This window comes from Danio aesculapii, chromosome 9, assembly GCF_903798145.1.
Source record: "Danio aesculapii chromosome 9, fDanAes4.1, whole genome shotgun sequence".
NCBI classification, from domain to species: Eukaryota; Metazoa; Chordata; class Actinopteri; order Cypriniformes; family Danionidae; genus Danio; species Danio aesculapii.
This window is the reverse complement of record NC_079443.1, coordinates 3458888-3478227: the sequence shown is the minus strand read 5'-3', so window position 1 is coordinate 3478227 and position 19340 is coordinate 3458888. Positions and strand designations below refer to the sequence as shown.

Below are 19340 nucleotides of genomic sequence, written 5' to 3'. Positions count from 1 at the left end.
TTTTTTCGAATTTTGCGTTCTACCGCACAACACAACATGTTTGCTATTGCAACCTGTCTCTTTTTGCAACCTTGGACCCGTGTGTTGTCTACTTGTCAACTAGGACTGTTTACAAACACCAACTAAAGCGTTAATAATTTAGCCTAACATGCTAACACATGAACCTGACATTGGTGTGAAGTAGCCTACGATGATTAGCAGCTTTGGTATTTTCAAATAACCCAGATAAATAAAATACATAAATAATATCAAATATATGGAATTTCTTACTTGTAAACTTTCAGAAATATTTGAATGTTATATACAAATGTTAGATGGCGTTTAGGTAGGTCGGCCATCATAATATAACTCCTTGTTGTACTGTTGTACGGTTTATCATCCACTAGATAACGATGTACATTTACATTTAGTCATCTAGCTGCTTTTGTCTAAAGCGACTCCGTTAAAATATGAGAAGATTGTCAAAAAGGTATTGCCTACATATAGTTCACAGAGAAATACTCTTTACTTGTTTCAAGCCTTGATGAGTTTCTTTCTTCTGTTAAACACAAAAGAGAATCTTTTAAAGTAAGCTGGAAACCTCGAGAGAGAAAAAACTAAGTTTGGAACCTCTTCTTGAGGGTGAGTAAATAGTGATCTTTGAGTGAACTATGAATGAATGGGTCTGAATGGCTTAAAACCAGAGGGTTAAATCGTTTTAACGCGCTCTCTGCAAGTCACGTGATTCTACTACGCACGCAAGGCGGAAGTAAACAGAGTGGACGCGCTATTGTGTACAGAGACGTCTTGGCAGCCAGTATTCAGCGCAGTATTAACACGAGTCAGCTTGTTTACAGCAGTCTGACGGACCAGACAGATAATCAAGCGAGGAAACAGCTCGGAGATTACGGCTTTCTGCAGTGTTTAGTGTCCTCGGGGTTCAGCAAGTGTTATTTAGAGGCTTCAGGGCAGTGTTTATGTGAACGCGGCCCAGTGTACATTGATGCTCCTGCGGTTCACATGAGTTCATACACACACATATACACACACACTCTTCACTGCAGGATTACCCGCGTGTCTTAAAGGTTATATTATTAATGTCATGACTGCAGTGGCTTTATTGGGTGACGAAGAAGATTGAAAATCTCCCTATGAGGACATGACTGACAGTCAACTTTATGCTACGAGAAACGTCTAACGTACACGATTCTCTGCTGTTTTAATATCCGGACAAGAAAATGTGCTCAGAAAGACTACAGAACTCTTATAACTGGATTTTCTAAAGAATTAAACCGCAAAAAGACGCCAACATGAGGATCTTCAGGACTTTACTGAACGCAGCGTCCAAGCAAATCGACTTCTACTCCAGATTCTCTCCTTCTCCTCTGTCTATGAAGCAGTTCATAGATTTTGGTAAGACTGCATTCACATCTCTACAATTCAGTACTAGAGTTGAACATGAAATAAGGGTTTGAAAAATTACATATATATTATATAATTACATATACATAATTTAATTACATATAACCACATATAATAGAATACAGTGAGGTTATTATAAGTGATATAAAAATAAAAGATCTGTTCGTAATGTAGAATATATCCAATAAATCATCAGAATGTCATAACTCATCAATTAAGAAATTAGAATAGATGAAAATGTTACCCTTCTGACTAAATCTTTTTGTTCAAATGTAAATAAAAGCTAATATATATATATATATATATATATATATATATAATTTTTTTTTCCCCACACAATGCCTCTTGTACACCGTCTTATTGTCTTTTTGGAGAAGCCCGTGTGATTTCTGGTAAAAAAAAAAGAGAAAAAAGTAAATAAAACTAACAAAGTCAGAATTTGCTAGGGGTTAGGGTAATAATTTCAGGCTTGAATGTGTTAAATGTATATACGCAGTTGAAGTCTGAAAATTATTAATCCCTCTGTTTATTTTTTTCCCCAAATTTCTGTTTAACGGAGATATTTTTTTTTTACACATTTCTAATCATAATAGTTTTAATAACTCATCTCTAATAACTAATAATCATCTCTAATAAGATTTATTTTCTCTTTTCCATGATGACAGTTAATAATATTTATTTAATATTTAGACTAGATATTCTTCAAGACACTTCTATATACCTTAGTGACATTTAAAGGCTTAACTAGGGTAATTAGGTTAACTAGGCAGGTTATGGTAATTTGGCAAGTTATTGTATAACAGTGGTTTGTTTTGTAGACTTTCTAAAAAAAACATAGCTTAAAGGAGCTAATAATTTTGGCTTTAAAATTAAAAACTGCTTTTATTCTAGCCAAAATAAAGCAAATAAGACTTTCTCCAGAAAAAAAAATATTATCAGACACACTGTGAAAATTTCCTTGCTCCAAATAAACATTATTTGGGAAATATTTGAAAAATAAAAATCAAAGGGGTGCTTATATATATATATATATATATATATATATATATATATATATATATATACTAACATGAGCTGCAAAAAAGGGTTCTTTATCATGGATAGTAAAAAACACTAAATATTTGTGTATTTATTGCTATATTGTATATAAATATTCAGAGTAAACCAATTAAATCGAATTGCATAAAATATTCTAAATTTTTTGAATTTGTCATTGAAGTAATGTAAAAAATGCTTTTTAATAATTTATTAAACATCAACTAAGAAAATAATGCTTTACTAGCCTTTTTCCTTTGTTAAGTTTAGTATAATTAACTAACATTACCAAATGAAGCCTCACTGTAGTGTAAATAAACAACAGGTCTATAAAGAGTAGAACATTGTCGGTAAATATCTCAGATTGTGGTAAAATTGGTTTCATATTTGCTCTTATGGACATTTGGACGTTCGATAAAAATAGTAAAGCCGAATTTTATAAGAATAACACGGATATATTATTATGAGATACTGTTATGACCCCAACATATGTTTTTAAAACAGCTGATAAACAAGCTTATCTCTGTAGAAGGGTCGACGTCGTTGTTTATGTGAGGAACCATCTACAAATGAGCTGTTTCGATCAGGTCATTTTTAACCATATTTTTCTATAAAAAGTATTAATATTTAGTGATCAATGTGGTTGGCCAGATTAAGATATAATTGTGATTGTGTTTAAAAACACAACATGAGGTATTGAGGTATTGGTGTGGTGAATACAACAATGAAATCTTAAAAGAAATATTCTAAAGGTATATATTAAAAAGTTTAAAATAAGATTAATAACCTTCAACGCTGAGGATTTTTTGTGGGGGAACATCGTAAATTAAATTATTATTATTAATAATTATTATATTATTATAATTAATAATTATTATTAAACTTTTCTCTGCAGGTTCGGAGAATGCATGCGAGAAAACGTCATTCACGTTTTTAAGACAGGAGCTGCCCGTCAGGCTGGCGAATATAATGAAAGAAATCGATTTACTGCCTGACAACCTTCTGAGAACTCCCTCAGTGCGGCTGGTGCAGAGCTGGTCGGTGGGAATTCTTGTGTGTAGTCTTATTGTTCTAATATACGTGCATAAGTCAGCTCATTGTTTGTTTGTGTTGCGTCTCTGTAGGTACATGCAAAGTTTTCAGGATATACTGGAGTTCAAGGACAAGGATGCTGACGATGAAACAGTCAATCACGAGTAAGAGATTATGTACAGCAAACACCATGAAGTTGATCTAAACCCAAACAAAATGACTTTTTGAACAAACACAAAGTGCATAATGGAAAATTCTGCAATTTTACAGAAGAATATAACATTTTCCAGATAATGTAGCCTCTATTTTATGAATTCAAAACATTTTCAATGGGGTTTCACAAGGTTCGTTGAGAATTTAGTTTATTAGTTTGTCATCGGTTGCCTTTACATTGTTTTTTAACAGCCAATGGCAACGATGCATTGTTTTTTTCTGCTTGACTGAACAGTTTCAGGTACATAATCCACGTATACTCTTCATGTTGCATCTCAATCAGAGGTGCTACTTTCTACTTTCGTTTTTCATAGAAAGATCTTCACCTATGTATTGTTTTCAAAATGTATGTGCAGTTTTTTAGGTTGTAGGTCAACTTTACCCATACTGGATTCAGTAGAAATCACAAAAACTCACTAAGAACAAGGGGCCAGAAAGTGGCTTATGTTTGCTTTTCTGTAGTTAAAATAAATGTAGCACACTACAACATTAAAATAATATTTTGTTTTCTTGCAAAATTTCCATCTGCATGAATTCTGTTAATAAAGGGTCAATTTAAAAACCCTAATTTAATTTAATTTGATTAGTTCAGTCCACGCACTTATACCATATGTTATTAGGTCAGTTTTACATTTCTAACATGACACGTAATGAAAATTAGGAATACCCAAACTCAACATATTTCAATTTGAGACTTTGTATGTACAACCATGATCCTGAATAAAACAAAACAAAACTGTGAAATATAATAAATAAATGAAATCGTTGATTACCTCTCAAACTGACCCATTTTATGATTTAAGGTATATCTTAATGCTTTTTGATTTTGTGTCACATATACAGTTGAAGTCAGAATATTTAGCCCCCCTGAATTATTAGCCCTCGTTTATTTTTCTGTTTAACGGAAAGCAGATTTTGTCAACACATTTCTAATCATAATAGTTTTAATAACTCATCTCTAATAACTGATTTATTTTATCTTTGTCATGATGACAGTAAATAATATTAGACTAGATATTTTTCAAGACACTTCTATACAGCTTAAAGTGACATTTAAAGCCTTAACTAGGTTAATTAGGCAAGTTAGGGTAATTAGGCAAATTATTGTATAACGATGGTTTGTTCTGTAGACCATTGGGGAAAAATTAGCTTAATAATATTGACCTTAAAATGTTTTTAAAATTAAAAACTGCTTTTATTCTAGCCGAAATAAAACAAGACTTTCTCAACAAGAAAAAATATTATCAGACATACTGTGAAAATTTTCTTGCACTGTTATATATATATATATATATATATATATATATATATATATATATATATATATATATATATATATATATATATATATATATATATATATATATATATATATATATATATATATATAATAGAGCTCGACTAGTCAAATAAAATTTCAAATGTGATTGATCATACCTGCGTTTCTCATGTACATCTTGTCAGGAACATATGGTTGTGTGTTTAGTTGTAAATCTCTGAAAATGGAGGGGGAAAATCCACTAAAACCCTATTTTCTCTGTGGCTGAACAACACTATATCTCAGGCACTTTTTGGACCTTTTTAGTTCAAACTATTAGTCTAAATACAAGTTTGTTTACTAAAAAATAATCACAATGATTATCAAAAATAATCTTAATTTTTTTTATTTGTTGAAGTAGCATTTGTGTGGTTTTGGGTTCAGTGTCTGTTGAAATAATCATTTTACTTTTGTTACTAAGAGTTAATGTAAGCTGAACAAACACTAAACTTAGCTTTGGTTGACACTGGACATGTTGTTGAACTAAAATTACTCAAATTTAAACCAAATATTTAAAGACTCATAATAATTGTGTTCACAAAACAGAAACTTAACAAAAAACTTCAAGGAAACAAATTAAAACTGAACTAAAATGTCGAGCAAATTTTAAAATAGTATCAAAATATTCAAAACTATAATAACCTTGCCAAGCACCTTATTAAATTTCAGTTTTCAGCGGGGCCCTGAAGACCTATCTCTGCTTACAAATACACACTAACACACACCCCTGTTGTTTTAGCTTCACAGAAGCTGTGATTAAGATCAGAAACCGCCACAACGATGTGGTGCCCACCATGGCTCAAGGAGTGGTGGAATATAAGGAGACCTACGGCACCGACCCCATCACCAGTCAGAATATGCAGTACTTTCTGGACCGTTTCTACATGAGCAGGATTTCAATCCGAATGCTCCTGAACCAGCACAGTGAGACACTCACACGCACATATGTTGGTGTTGGTGGTTTACAGGGACTCTCCATAAGCATAATGCGTTTTATACTGTAAAAAACACTTAATAGCTAGCCCTAAACCCAACCCTACCCCTAAATCTAACACTCACAGGAAACCTGTGGCAATTTGAATGTCAAAAAAATCCTGTTAAGTATGATTTTGAAGCGTTTTGAATTACAAGGACCTCAGTCATGTCCTCGTAAACCACTATAATGAAGCACAAATATGTCATTGTACAAAAAACTGTTATTGTAAACCAGCAAAAACAAACACACACACACACACACGCACACGTCTTCATATTGGTGGTTTATGAGGACTCTCAATAAGCATAATGCATTTTAAAATGTAAAAGCATCCTTATTATATGGCTTCATCTCACTAGCAATAAACCCAATTCTAAACCTAACCCTCACAGGAAACCTGTGGCAAAATTAAAGTTTCAAAAAACCTTGTAAAGTATGATTTTAAAGGGTTTTAACTTACAAGGACACCAGGCATGCCCTCATAAACCACCATAATGGTAATTGTAAACCAACAAAACCAACACACACATATATTGTTATTAGTGGTTTATGAAGACTCTCGCTAGGCATAATCTATTTTACAATGTTAAAACGCGCATATTATATGGCCTTACCCCACTTCTACCTCTAAACCCAACCCTCACAGCAAACCTGAGGCTAAATTTGAATGTCAGAAGACCCGTTAAGAAGGATGTTTAAGCTATTTGAATTACAACAACACAAGGCATGTCCTCATAAACCACCATGATAGAGTACAAGGTTATACCCATGTCATTATACGCTTTTGTATTCTCGTAAACCACGTACACCTATGTAAACACACTCTTGTACAGCTATCTTTATGGGGACTTCCCATAGATATAATGATGTTTCTACTTTACAGAGTTATTATTATGTACCCCTAAACCCAACCCTCACATGAAACAATCTGCATTTGTACTTTTTTTAAAATGCTTCATTCTGTGTGATTTATGAGCTGTTTTCCTCATGGGGACCAAAAATAAAAATTCTCAGGTCAAAAAAAGGTCAAAATTTACTGGTATTGATATACTTGTGGGGACATGTGGTCCTTACAATGTAAGGATTGCAAACTGCATGCACGCTTGCACATTTAGGGTGCTCTATAATGATTTATAACAAGGTCCAGCTCAAATGTCAATGGTTTAAATGGGGTTTCTAGAATCTTCACTCATAGTTTGGTCCAGCAGCTCCGGCTGGCATGTTTACAGGTTTCATAACCAACAGTGCCCCAGATTTCGGAAACTGTCATTGATTGATCTGTCACCCGTTAAACAATGAGCTGTATTGTTCCACCACCAGCGAGAGGATTGTTGGTCAATGATGTGATGTTTGTGTACTTTCAGCTCTTCTGTTTGGAGGAAAGGTGCGGGACAATCCTGCTCATCCCAAACAGATTGGCAGCATTGACCCCAGCTGTCGTGTCATCGATGTGGTAAAAGGTGACCATGACCTTTCATTCTTAAACGCAACAGTAGTTAAAGCATACCTATTGTGCAAAAATCTATTTTTGGGGGGGTTTAAACATGGTTGTGTGGTAACAGTGTGTGAATATAGCGAGCCTTTAATGGTAAAAATTAATTAATTATATTTTGTATAATCAGACTTAATAGAAACAGTCTGCAAAAACACTTTGATTGACATTCTCCCTTTGTACGTGTCATCAAAGGGGGAAAGCCCCGCCCACTAGTGATGATCTCTCCCTTATTAGAATAAAAAGCCCTAAGAGAGAAGCAGCTGTCTGCTATTAGAGTTTTAAATCTGTCGCTATGCTGACACATAGGCATTTATAGCTCCTCCCTTTTTTGATCTCATTTAAATTTAAAGCAACAGTCATCAAAACCAGCACAATTTTGATCAAATCATAAAACATTATTTGTGAGTTACTTTGAGCTGACACTTCACACACACGCACGCACACACACACACACACACACACACACACACACACGCACACGCACACACTCTAGGCACATCAGAGACCTTTTTACATCTTGTAAAAATGGCATAATAGGTCCCCTTTAAAGAATTTTCAAACTGTTTCCTGTTATTTTTTTTCCCAGATGCTTATGAAAATGCCCGAAACCTGTGTGACCGGTATTATATGAACTCGCCTGAGCTAGTGTTGGAGGAATTTAATGGTAACTTCCTGCTGCACATTCACAACAGATCATAAGCAAAGTTGTTTTGGAAAATGCATAAGTGTCTGGAAAATGCATACTTTTATTTATATATATATATATATATATATATATATATATATATATATATATATATATATATTCAATTCACCTTTATTTGTATAGCGCTTTTACAATGTAGATTGTGTCAAAGCAGCTTCACATTGAAGGTCATAGTAAATTGAGTCAGTTCAGTTTTCAGTGTTTAAACTCAGTTCAGTTTAGCTCAGTTCGGTGTGGTTTAATAATCACTACTGAGAGTCCAAACACTGAAGAGTAAATCCATCGATGCATCTATATATATATATGTACGTAAAACATCAGTGATAAGTAAACCCGTCAGTATTGCACATGGATTATTCAGAAGTAAAACTGCGGCTTTTTGTGTGTTTTTTTTCCACAGTTAAAGGACCAGAAAAACCCGTTACTGTGGTTTATGTACCATCTCATCTCTACCACATGGTGTTTGAGCTCTTTAAGGTATTGTCAACCCTTTGCCTGACAAAAGGCTTGTCGCTTATCCACGTTTTAGGAACGGCAAATAATAACTTGACTTCTGGTTGATCATTTGGTATCAGAAGTGGCTCATGTGAAAGGCAAAGGCCTCTAGATTAGGCTTATTTGACCACAATAAAATATGATCATGCCTTGATTTTGAATGATTTCATTAGGACAGCAAGGTCTGACTCTGCTTAGACAAAAGTCTTGTCACTGAACAGAAATAATGTCCAGTATAGAATATAAAGTCATGCTGCAGTGGAAACAGAATGAATATTGTGTCTGACTCCATCATGAGCTTGGAGGACTGCATCCATACATCTCTGCAATGACTCAAATCACTGATTAATAAAGTCATCTGGAATGGCAAAGAAAGCGTTCTTGCAGAACTCCCAGAGTTCATCAAGATTCTTAAGATTCATCTTCAATGCCTCCTCCATCTTACCCCAGACATGCTCAATAATGATCATATTTGGTGACTGGGTTGGCCAATCCTGGAGCAACTTGACCTTCTTGGCTTTCAGGAACTTTAATGTGGAGGCTGAAGTATGAGAAGGAGCGCTATCCTGCTGAAGAATTTGCCCTCTCATGTGGATTGTAATGTAATGGGCAGCACAAATGTCTTGATACCTCAGGCTGTTGATGTTGCAGATCTCTTACACGCCCCCATACTGAATGTAACCCCAAACCATGATTTTTCCTTCACCAAACTTGACTGATTTCTGTGAGAATCTAGGGTCCATGCAGGTTCCAGTAGGTCTTCTGCAGTATTTGTGATGATTGTAATGCAGTTCAACAGATAATTCATTCTGCCACTTTTCCAAATGATCAACTAGAAGTCGAGTTGTTATTTGTTTCTTTTACAACTGGGATCAAGACTTTTGTCAGGTAGTGTATATGCTTATTTGTAGAACATTTTTTATTGAGCTTATTTATTGTATATCTGATTTTATTTTGGTCACATGATGCTCAGTTTATGGCTTTGCTCTTTTAGACCTGTGCTGTACTATAAATATGTTGTGTGACCCCTGCAGAATGCCATGCGCGCTACCATGGAGCTTTATGAAGATGCCATGGAGTATCCCCCAGTGCATGTGCAGATCGTCCTCGGCCATGAAGACTTGACTGTGAAGGTACTACAGGATGGGTGTGGGAATATCTGTGGTACATCAGCTTAGTTATTGATGCTGAAAATCCAGTTGTTTTCATATTAATTATGTTGCAGACAGGCAATTAGAGATGGCAACACTTCACTGACTTCCTGGATTTTTTCAAATGATCATTCAGCAGATTTATTCATATACAAACACAGGCTTCTCTTTACTGATCTTTATTCTTAAGAGAATCAGAAATGCAAATGTTTTCAGTGCAACATGAAGATTGGAGCAATGACTGCTGAAAATTCAGCTTTGACCCCACAGGAATGAATTACTTTTCAAAATATTTTCAATCGTATACAGGGTTTTCACGCTTCTTGAAAGTACTTAAATGTACTTCAATTTCAGACGTATGGATTTAAGGCCAGGAAAGTACTTAAAAACCAACATAGCTCCATGAACATTCTTTTTTTGTTCAAGGCTTTTTTTTTCATGCTGTTTACAGTTGAAGTCAGAATTATTCGCCCCCTTTTGATTTTTATTTTATTTATCTTTTTTAAATATTTCCCAAATGATGTTAAACAGAGCAAGGAAATGTTCACAGTATGTCTGATAATATTTTCTCTTCTAGAGAAAGCCTTATTTGTTTTATTTTGGCTAGAATAAAAGCAGTTTTTAATGTTTTTAATTCATTTTAAGGTCAAAATTATTAGCCCCTTTAAGCTATATTTTCCGACTGTCTACAGAACGAATCATCGTTATACAGTACAGCGACTTTCACTACCTACTGCGTCGCCCGCATACTTATTTTCAAATACTATAATTTTGGACATGCTACTCAGCACGCACACTATTTTTAGCCTACTATACCGTATGGAAGCATGCGATTTCGGACGAAGCCTTTCATTAATTATCATTCATACAAAACTACACAAAACAATGCAGTATTTTACATTGTTTACAGCCTAGGGACTGCGTCAGACTTAAGTGATTGACAAGTAGGAAAGGAATACAATGATGTGAAAACAGCACAATACAACACGCACAGTATAGAAATGGCATTTTGATAAATGGAAAGCAAATTTTAAAATGACAAACAAAAATCCCTGATATTTTGTGGCTTAAATATTCTACATATGACATTCCCCGACTTTCAATGTCTTAAATAGAGTTTTTAAGATTCTGCGATGTTCTAGAAATTCCTTGACCTGTAAGAACCCTGTATATTACACTCACAGGCCACTACAGTTGGTAAACCTTGCTAGTACCAGATTGGAAACCATTTTTATCTTTAGAACTGCATTAATTCTTTGTGGCATAGAATAACTGTCTGGTTTAGCTCAGCTACTAAATACGACCTCCAAAGACTACGTTGAATAGTTCGGACTGCTGAGCGAATCACTGGTACAACCCTTCCTACTCCCCAAGAACTGTACTTATCCAGAGCGAGCAAAAGGGCTGCCAAAATCACTCTGGACCCCTCACACCCAGCACACTGCCTCTTTGAACTTTTACCTTCTGGTCGACGCTACAGAGCACTGCGCACCAGAACAGCCCGACACAGAAACAGTTTCTTCCCTCAGGCAATCCATCTCATGAACACTTGATGATAATAATTGCGAAACCAACATCACTACTTGCTATACACTTTTATACACATTTAACAACACACTTTACATGCCAATTTGCACATAACAGCTGCACATATAACGTTGTATATAGTAATAAACATGTACATACACTTGTCAATTTGTATATTTGCACTCACTACTTACTTCTATTTTTTTAAATATATTTATTATCTGTTTTTTGTCCTGTCTCTGTAATCCTGTTGCACTGTAGAAGCTCTGTCACCAAAACAAATTCCTCGTATGTGTGAACATACCTGGCAATAAAGCTCTTTCTGATTCTGATTCAACAAGTGCTCCATATTGACATGACATTGACATTAGCTGGATTTCCACTCTAAAGTAAATTTTTTCAGTATCAAAATCTTAAATGTTAATTAGGTGCGATTTTTACTTTCCATCAAGTTGTTCCATCAAGTGGCTGACTATAGTATTGGTAATCTCGTAATCAACAATACAATCAATGCATAATGTAGACCAGTGTTTCCCAACCCTGTTCCTGGAAGCACACCAACAGTACATATTTTGGATGTCTCTCTTTTCTGACCCATTAACTTCAGGTGTTGGAGTCTCTTCTGATGTTATAAGTTGATTCAGGTGTGTTTGATTAGGGAGAGGTTGAAAATGTGTACTGTTGGTGTGCCTTCAGGAACAGGGTTGGGAAACACTGATGTAGACAACTGATTGGTTCTGTAGGTGTAATTTCCAATATCTCCATGTTTCCATCTTTGCATTAACCCTTTTCATACAAATCCAAAAACATCTCATGCAAACAAGAACCCTGTTTGAGATTATCAGAGCTTCTGACTGATAATAGTGATACTCAATAGTGAATAATAGTGATCACAATCACTATTAATCGACTGTCGGTGAAGATGTCAAACCAAGACTGCAGATTTTAGCCTAGGATTTCATATGCATATTATTTTCATAGTGTAATTTAAAGATCTAACTGGGTAAATTGGACAATAGAGGTTTAATCTGTTGCCAATTGAAACAAAAAGCTGAAAGGGGTTAATAATTTTGATTTAGATCTTCTGACTCTGCCAGAACTTCATCGGATGGAAAAGTTGATCGCAACGGCCATTAAACGGCTGTCAGTGAACATGTCAAGCCAATAAACAAAGACCGCAGGTTTTAGATTGCTGGAATCTTTGAGAATTTCCAGAATTTGTCTTATAAGACCAAATCGTGGCTGAAATCGCAGTGTGAGCAGTTGTGTGTGGTAATTAATGAGCAATTGAATAGGTTTATCCAATAGAGTGGCAGAGTGAGTGTTTCACCAAATTACTGCTTTCAGTTCATTTAGGATTGATGGATTTGTTTTCGTCCATCCCCAAGCTTTTGAATGGTACAGCAGATTTGAACCATTGAGTAGTTGAGTGATCATGCCCAGCTCCGGTTGTCCTGTCACAGGTCAGCGATCGAGGAGGCGGAGTCCCGCTGAGGAAGATTGACAGGTTGTTTACGTACACCTACTCCACTGCTCCTCGTCCTCAGATGGACACCTCTCGAGCCACTCCGCTGGTCAGTTCAACACGCATTCGTTGTTTACAAATGTCTGGAAACGTGTTAGAGATGTGGAGTTGTGGTGGTCATCTTCATTGTTTATTTTGGTGTGTTGTGTGTTTGTCAGGCTGGTTATGGTTATGGGCTGCCCATCTCCAGACTTTATGCCAGATATTTCCAGGGTGACCTGAAACTTTATTCGATGGAGGGATTCGGCACAGATGCCGTCATTTACATCCGAGTGAGTACCTCTTAGTGTAACTTGAATAAAATTATTATTTGTGTGTGTGTGTGTGTGTGTCGTGGACTGCAAAAAGTGACAAACCAGCTGCTTCCTGTTTAGAGTCAGCAGTGTTAATTAGTCCAATTATTAAGCCTAATAATAAATAAACAACCAAACAATCCATAGTAGCAAACGTTATTTCTTTTTTATCCCTGAAGGCTTTGTCCACCGACTCCATCGAGAGGCTTCCGGTTTACAACAAATCAGCCTGGAAACATTATAAGACCATCCACGAGGCTGACGACTGGTGTGTGCCCAGCAAAGAGCCCAAAGACATGACCACCTTCCGCAGCTTCTAGACTCTCCTTTGGGCCTGTACCACAAAGCTGGATTAGCTCGTTAGCCAGTTAAGTTAGCGGTTTAGTTTGCGCCAAATCCAGGATTTTGGCTAACATGACGGCAGCTCGACTTTAATCGTAGTATTATTTAGCAGCTGAGCTACCTTTATGATACCTAATACCCAGAATTTGTGCAAACTAAACTGAAACGTAACTAGCTAACAAGCTAATCGGGCTTCACGGTACAGGTCCCAGAACACTCCTCACCTTCAGCAGATCAAACTTCAGCAGAAGAGGAGCGTTGAGACTTTACATTCATCAGTATGAGCAAACACAACCTGAATTTAGTCTTAAGTAAACATTGTTGAACTTTAACCTGGTGGTACTAGTATTAGTTTCAGTCTAGTTTGCGCCAAATCTTGGTTTTAGCTAACATGACGGCAGCTCGACTTTAATAACTCTTTGTTGCCATGTTATTATTAAACAGCCCAGCTAAACAACCCATAATTTGAGGAAACTAAACTGAAACCTACCAAGCTGGCGAGCTAATTGAGCTTAAAACCCAGAATTTGAGCAAACTACACTGAAACGTAACTAGCTAACAAGCTAATTCAGATTAGCAGTACAGGTCCCAGAACACTCCTCACCTTCAGCAGATCAAACTTCAGCAGAAGAGGAGCGTTGAGACTTTACATTCATCAGTATGTGCAAACACAACCTGAATATAGTCTTAAGTAAACATTGTTCAACTTTAACCTGGTGATACTAGTATTAGTAAACAAAAACAAGGTGTTGTCAGTGCCATCATCACACTCCGCAGACCATAAGAGGGTTAGTTCACCCAAAAATTAACATTTCCTCCTAATCTACTCACTCACAGGTCATGTTTTACTCTCCTCTGGGTGAGTAAATGACCAGGAAATCTTCATTTTTAGGTGAACTAACCCTTTAACAATGTTGCTGTGATGTTTCAGTTTAGTTTGCGCTAAATCTTGGTTTTAGCTAACATGACGGCAGCTCGACTTTAATAACTCTTTGTTGCCATGTTATTATTAAACAGCCCAACTAAACAACCCATAATTTGAGGAAACTAAACTGAAACTTACCAAGCTAGCAAGCTAATTCGGCTTAAAACCCAGAATTTGAGCAAACTACACTGAAACGTAACTAGCTAACAAACTAATTCAGATTAGCGGTACAGGTCCCAGAACATTCCTCACCTTCAGCAGATCAAACTTCAGCAGAAGATGAGCGTTGAGACTTTACATTCATCAGTATGAGCAAACACAACCTGAATATAGTCTTAAGTAAACATTGTTCAACTTTAACCTGGTGATACTAGTATTAGTAAACAAAAACAAGGTGTTGTCAGTGCCATCATCACACTCCGCAGACCATAAGAGGGTTAGTTCACCCAAAAATTAACATTTCCTCCTAATCTACTCACTCACAGGTCATGTTTTACTCTCCTCTGGGTGAGTAAATGACCAGGAAATCTTCATTTTTAGGTGAACTAACCCTTTAACAATGTTGCTGTGATGTTTCAGTTTAGTTTGCGCTAAATCTTGGTTTTAGCTAACATGACGGCAGCTCGACTTTAATAACTCTTTGTTGCCATGTTATTATTAAACAGCCCAACTAAACAACCCATAATTTGAGGAAACTAAACTGAAACTTACCAAGCTAGCAAGCTAATTCGGCTTAAAACCCAGAATTTGAGCAAACTACACTGAAACGTAACTAGCTAACAAACTAATTCAGATTAGCGGTACAGGTCCCAGAACACTCCTCACCTTCAGCAGATCAAACTTCAGCAGAAGAGGAGCGTTGAGACTTTACATTCATCAGTATGAGCAAACACAACCTGAATATAGTCTTAGGTAAGCATTGTTGAACTTTAACCTGGTGGTACTAGTATTAGTTTCAGTCTAGTTTGCGCCAAATCTTGGTTTTAGCTAACATGACGGCAGCTCGACTTTAATAACTCTTTGTTGCCATGTTATTATTAAACAGCCCAGCTAAACAACCCATAATTTGAGGAAATTAAACTGAAACTTACCAAGCTAGCAAGCTAATTGAGCTTAAAACCCAGAATTTGAGCAAACTACACTGAAACGTAACAAGCTAACAAGCTAATTCAGATTAGCGGTACAGGTCCCAGAACACTCCTCCGATCAGCAGAAGAGGAGCGTTGAGACTTTACATTCATCAGTATGAGCAAACACAACCTGAATATAGTCTTAAGTAAACATTGTTCAACTTTAACCTGGTGGTACTAGTATTAGTAAACAAAAACAAGGTGTTGTTAGTGCCATCATCACACTCCGCAGACCACAAGAGGGTTAGTTCAACCAAAAATGAACATTTCCTGTTAATCTACTCACCCACAGGTCATGTTTTACTCTCCTCTGGGTGAGTAAATGACCAGGAAATCTTCATTTTTAGGTGAACTAACCCTTAAACACTCGCTGTTCTGGTGTGTTTTGAGTGTTTTGCTTCCAGTATGAGCAAAGCCAGTATGTATTTATTGTTTTCGGTCACGAGTCGTGAGAAAGACTGAATTATTGATTTATTTTTGCTTCGTGAAATTATGCTTGTGTGTTTTACCAGCATAAACGGGACTCCACATTCCCTGTACAGTCCCATGAGTTACTTTTTAGAGCCAGTGTAAAGATGAAAGAAAGTTTTGTGTGTGAAACATTTTGGGTGTTAAACACCTCACACCACTAGAAAACATTCAGCTTATGAACATATTTCACACTCTTCCAGATCACAGTTCTGTCGTGTATTTTAACCTCATGTTTACCTCCAATCAAACATTTTATTTATGGAACTTAATTCGTAGAACATTGAGAACTGTTTAGTTCCTGTTGACTTTAATTGATGGAAGAAACAAAGCCAATGTAAGTTGAGGGAACTCAAAAATTACCAATACAGTAGTCAACGTTTGAAGTGGATTAAAATATTGTTATTGTATAATTGATAAATAATATCATAAAAAGTGTAAATAATGATGGTGTATATTGTACAAATATTAATATATTTCAATACATATTTTGTAAAAATATGAATATTAAACACACATAACTAATATAAGAAATTTATTAATATTTTTACATTACATTACATTATTTATACATTTCAATGCATATTTTGTAAAATATTAATATATTTCAATATGCCAAAATAACATAATAAATGCAGAAATATAGTGTATATTGTAAAAATAATATATTTCAATGCATCAATATTGTAAAAATATGAATATTTCAACACAACTAATATAATAAATAAAAATATAAAGTTTTTAAACATACACTCATTATTTCTACATTTCAATTCATGTTTTGTAAAATATTAATATATTTCAACACATATAAATAATAAAGGAAAGTATAAATAATTATATATTGCACAAATTGTGTATATTGTACAAATATTAATTTATTGCAATACAAATTTTGTAAAAATATTAATATATTAAACTATATTAATGTAAAAAATGAATATTTCAACACACAACTAATATATAATAAATAACAAATATTTAATATAATATTAATATTTATAATTAATATTTATAATTAATATATTAATATAATTAATATTTTTACAGCATGCGCTATCATTATTTATACATTTCCGTGCATATTTGGTAAAATATGAATATATTTCAACACACAAAAATAATATATCGAATAAATGTATAAATATATTGTAAAATAAAACATTTCAATACACATTCAGTGAAAATATTCATATATTTCAACACACAAAACGAATATAATAAATATGAAATGTATAATTATATTTTTACAACATACACTATCATTATTTCTACATTTCAATGCATATTTTGTAAAAAATATATGATATATTTCAACACGCATGAAAAAAATAATAAGCGTATAAACAATGTTAGTGTACATTGTACAAATATGAATATGTTTAATTATTACATTTTGCTTTTGTGAACTGTTTTGATCCACTTCAAATGTCGACTGCTGTATATTTATAAAATGTCACACGTTAGAATCAAGATGAAGGTGTGCAAATGACAGAATTACTTTCTTTTGGTTGGGGTGGGGGGTGACCTTTAAACACAAATGAACAAATGTGTGTGAATTTTGTGTTTGTCTTGAAACTCATGTTTCAATAAAGCACCGAGTGTGTGAGTTTAACGTCAGTGTCCTCTACTGGAGACAGGCTGTAACTACAGCCTCATAACTACAATATGACTGTGCAGCATAACGCTTTTCAACTTCTCCCGTAAGTACATAATTTAATACCGTACTTCGACAACATGTGGTGAATGTGTGAAGTCAGGTTAATATGGCAAACCATTTGAACATTTAATCCTTTATTACAGGCTTCTATGGACAGATGTCATTATTTTATAGACTTGGTCCTTCATTAGCCGCTAGCTCTTTTAGATATTAGAAATTGAATACATCTTTCACAAAATATAACGACACACTAGTTTATTTGACTAGATATTGTTTATTAGATACTAGTTCTTATTCATTTGACTGAATAAGAGAAACTAGTAGTATTTTGTTTTTCTAGCTGCAATTTCGATCGTGCTGGTCACACCTGCTTTAAACAAATAATGTAAATAAAACGCTGTTATAGCTAGTCAAAGTCGACATAGCTGGAGTTAAATTTGAGTAAATGTGTTTAAAAAAGGAAACTACTAGTATTTAATGAATAATTACTAATATTCTGAACAGATTATTATTATTTACTCATTTTTAGTAGGTGCTAGTATTTTACTGGTTATATTTTCTTAAAATTTAAGTAGTGATGCACCAATATAAAAACTTCTCGATCAAAGCCAAAACAAAACAAAAAAAGGAACAAAAGAAGATATTTTGAAGAATGTTGTACCCATCAACTTCCATAGTAATGTTTTTTTCCGGCAACGGAAGTGGTTTTCAAACGCCCGAATCTGTTTTTGTTGAAATGTAAGATGATTTATTTGTGATGCATCTTGGGAAACTATCATTCGATTCCTTATCTATCGCATATAATCAATACAACATACTTTATGTGCTGGTTCTGGACAAAAAAAAACTTATTTTCAGCTACAAAAAAGGTCCTAATAAGCACTAGTAGCTAATGAATAAATACAAATTTTTAACAACAAACAATATACATTAATACCCACAATATATTTAGGTTTGGGTGCCCAAATAAAAAAATTCCCTCATCATTTACGCTCCATCATGTGGTTTTTATGAATTTCTTGCATTTTATTTTTAGAAGTGCTCACACATCAACTGCAATAGCAGGGAAAAAATGACTATGGAGGTCAATAGGTCCAATATTCTTTATAATATCTTCTTTTGTGTTCAATAAATTTGTTCGATGGAATTTGACATTTTTTGGTGAACTATCCCTTTAAGTGTCGTCATACTTGTCAGATAGTTGAATCTGAATTTTCTGCCATATTTAACAAGTAACAGAACTGTTATCTGACAGGTTTCCTAAACCTAACTAATTGAAAACTCATATACTGAACACACATACACTCAAAACTAGTAGTTAATGAAGAAGTACTAGCAGTGGGAAAATATGCAAATATCTAAAAAATAAATTACCTGTAGTATGGCAATCAGACGCTAGTATGTTTCATAGATTTAATGTGAGGATTGAATATTAATTGATAAAATGGCTTGCCATAATTGACTCAACTTACCTGAGATCCATCACAATTACAGTTCATCTTACAATTTCAACAACAAAACAGTTTGGCTTTTGGGTGTTTTTTGCCAAGCTTAAAGAGTTAGTTCACCCAAAAAAGAAAATTACCTCTTCATTTACTCTCCGTCATGTGGTTTTTATGGGTTTCTTTCTTCTGTTGAATGCAAAAGA

The 19340-nt window shown here is 34.6% G+C and overlaps 1 protein-coding gene across 1 annotated transcript; it reads left to right on the top strand.

Annotated features, from left to right (window-relative positions):
• Positions 1 to 768: 768 nt before the first annotated feature.
• On the top strand, positions 769 to 16152 carry pdk1 (pyruvate dehydrogenase kinase, isozyme 1). Its single transcript, XM_056464788.1, has 11 exons — positions 769 to 1392; positions 3332 to 3473; positions 3561 to 3632; positions 5739 to 5923; positions 7340 to 7435; positions 8057 to 8134; positions 8577 to 8653; positions 9706 to 9804; positions 12813 to 12923; positions 13033 to 13146; positions 13347 to 16152. The coding sequence occupies exons 1-11, from the start codon at positions 1290 to 1292 to the stop codon at positions 13485 to 13487; spliced, it is 1218 nt and encodes a 405-aa protein (XP_056320763.1). The 5' UTR covers positions 769 to 1289; the 3' UTR covers positions 13488 to 16152.
• The last annotated feature ends 3188 nt before the right edge of the window (positions 16153 to 19340 follow it).